A 2,720-nucleotide genomic window follows, 5' to 3' on the forward strand; every position below is an offset into this window, starting at 1 on the left:
CCGCTCCTCGCCCCGCCGCATCCCACCTCGTCCGCCCCCGCCCCGGCCGACCACCCGCCGCCACAGCCCCCCGTCTACAACATCGACAAGTCCGACTTCCGCGACGTCGTCCAGAAGCTCACCGGCTCCCCCTCCCACCTCCTGCCGCCCCAGGCTGCGGCGGCCCCGCCGCCGGCGCGTCCCGTCATGTCCCCTCCGCCTCCGCGCCCCATCATGGCCCCTCCGCCCCCGCCTCCGCTGTCCGCCATCCCGTCCCGGCTCCACCGCATCCGGCCGCCGCCGCTGGCCCCGCCCCGCCCGGCGGCCATCCTGCCGTCGCCGGCCCAGCCGACGCTCTCCCCTCTCCCGGCGCTCCCTTCGGTCTGCATGTCGGCGGAGTCCCCCATCTCAGCCTACATGCGCCGGCTCCGCGGGATGCCGTCGCCGATCCTCGTCCCCACATCGCCTCTCGGGTTCGGCTGCCTCCACTCGCCTCGGGCGCCGACGTCTCCCGGCGTGGCCATGCCGGCCACCAGCCCCCGCGTCCGCGACCCGTGACCAAGAAACAACATCTGCCGCTGCTTCCGATGTGTAGATATGGCCGGCCTAGGAGGGAGATCTGGGGAAGCGGCGGCGGCGAGGAAAGGGGACGAAGCAGCAATACAATTACAATGTGTTAGCTTCGCCTTCAAAATCCAATCTGAAATTCTTTTTTGTAGCGTGTTCTACCTTACCTACCTTAATATTTTCTTGGTGTATATGGAGCATGCTGTGTTTGACAAAGGATATGACTTGTTCATGTTTGGCCAAATTCTTTTGTAACAAGCTTATGCTATATGTAGTCGCAAATCCAAACCTTTATATGCAAAATTTCTTTAGGACATGTTATGGATGATGTTATGATATGATATTCAAAGTTATCAGCCATTTCTGCTTGCTTGGCCACTCTTGGAAATGCTCAGTAGGAGCACATCAGGAGCTTACTTTCTTTGTGCCACTGAGGGCTGCTCTTATCTAATCTACAACCCGGGTCACATACCTGAATTCCGGTTTGGACCTGGTCTTTGTTGACTGATTGGTACTTGGATCGTAGCCATTGATGCATACATTTTGTTCGTAGGCGGCTATTATACAATTTTAGGCTTGGATTTCTGGTGTGATGTGGACATTGTTTTTGTTTCGTGGTGTACACAATGGGCCATCTAATTATGTTCACATGGGTTGTAAAGGATGTTGGGTGATACATCGCCGTTTGGTTTTGCCCTTTTTTCTTGTTAATCAATCATGGGTTTCATTAGTCTATCATGGCTGGTATAGGCTTTTCAGGGTGCGCGCCCTACAGATTGCATGATCTATTAGCAGTTTAGCAGTGACAGGCCCCCCTCATTGTATTTCTTACCAACAGTGAGTGAGCTCAGTGATGCACAAATCATGCTTCCTGTGTTGCTTTCTACTCGAGCACATTGTAATCTCTCTTTCCTAACCTGACTGAAAACCAAGCTGCATAGTAAAAGTGAGAAATGGGTGTGGATTCAGTAGTTGTTGATTCCTCGGTAAGCAGAGCATTTTATGGTCAATAGATTGCTGGCTTGGCCAGAGCTGGTAGTTCTTCACCTCCTGTCAAATATGGCCTGCAGTGAATTAGTGCACAAGTATCAGGGCTGTATCAGGTCTGTCGACATTGTAACAGAAAGAGGTGCTGCTTCTTTAGGTTTTTCTTGGTGGATGTGGACCGTGGAGGAGGAACATATTCCAGCTGCTTCAGACGGGTGGTGAGATATTCTCAACTTAGGAATGAAGGGATTCTACCTTGCGTGGATCTGATTTGAAAAGGAGGAAGTGAAAACCACAGATGCCCATTTCTGTCGTCGGCTAGCTTTCGAGAGGATAATTACGGGTACCACAAGACCAGTCGGAAAGTGATGTGTTGAGAAGGATGGATGGATGCCGGCGTGGTGGTCTGCGATGCACTAATTTTTTGGCTGTCATTTTCCTCTACCTCGTGCCTGTATGGTCTCAGTCTCACCACCAGTTCCTGGTGTAACAATCTTCCTTATTTAGGCTTAAGGCACCTCCAACGGGTCGACCCAAACGGATAGAAGTTGGAGATTAGCGCGAGCTCTACCTCTTTTTGCTTCACCTTCACTTCCTTGGCTCTTGACGGCATTGGCCTCATCGATCTTGAGTTTCTACTTTTGTATGTCAAAGGAGTTCTTCATGGACTCCTCGTAGTACATCGGGTTGTCTATCGTCGGGGCCGGCATTCCATCAAACAGGTTGCAGGCATCAGGGAAGTTGGCCGGGGAGACCAGCCGCGGGTGCTTCCTTTGGGTGCCGGTAGACTGGCTGGCCACAGGTGGGCCAGTTGAGATCAATGAGAGGCACCACAGTGACGACCGACGTGGAATTACCGACTTCTGGCGAGCCGTCCCGAGGTGAGGTGGAGAAACGGGGCGTGCGGTTGTGACTGGGCGGGCAGGCCACTGATGAGCCCGTATTGACCGTCGCGACGGCGGCATCGGCGGCGAGAAGGGCTGGCTCAATCCCTAGCATGAGGAGGGTGGTTTGTGCGGCTTTGGCAGCGATGACCTTGGTGTTCACAGCGGCATTCCGTGCATGGGCGGCCACGGCTTTGGTGGCGGTTGCGGTTTCTTCTTTTGCCTTCTCCTTCCTCCTCCGGTTGGCCCGCTACGTCATCTCGGTCGTTCTCTGCTCCGGGATGACCTTTTTTTCGCCTTCTT

General features: G+C 54.0%; 1 protein-coding gene across 1 annotated transcript; it reads left to right on the top strand.

Annotated features, from left to right (window-relative positions):
- Positions 1-906, top strand: LOC123089322 (pollen-specific leucine-rich repeat extensin-like protein 3; the record flags this gene model as incomplete). Its single annotated transcript, XM_044511031.1, is given in 1 exon segment — positions 1-906. A coding segment is annotated over 1 exon segment (537 nt), but the record flags the coding sequence as incomplete, so codon positions are not given.
- Positions 907-2,720: the final 1,814 nt, after the last annotated feature.

Source organism: Triticum aestivum, chromosome 4B (genome assembly GCF_018294505.1).
Source record: "Triticum aestivum cultivar Chinese Spring chromosome 4B, IWGSC CS RefSeq v2.1, whole genome shotgun sequence".
NCBI lineage: Eukaryota > Viridiplantae > Streptophyta > Magnoliopsida > Poales > Poaceae > Triticum > Triticum aestivum.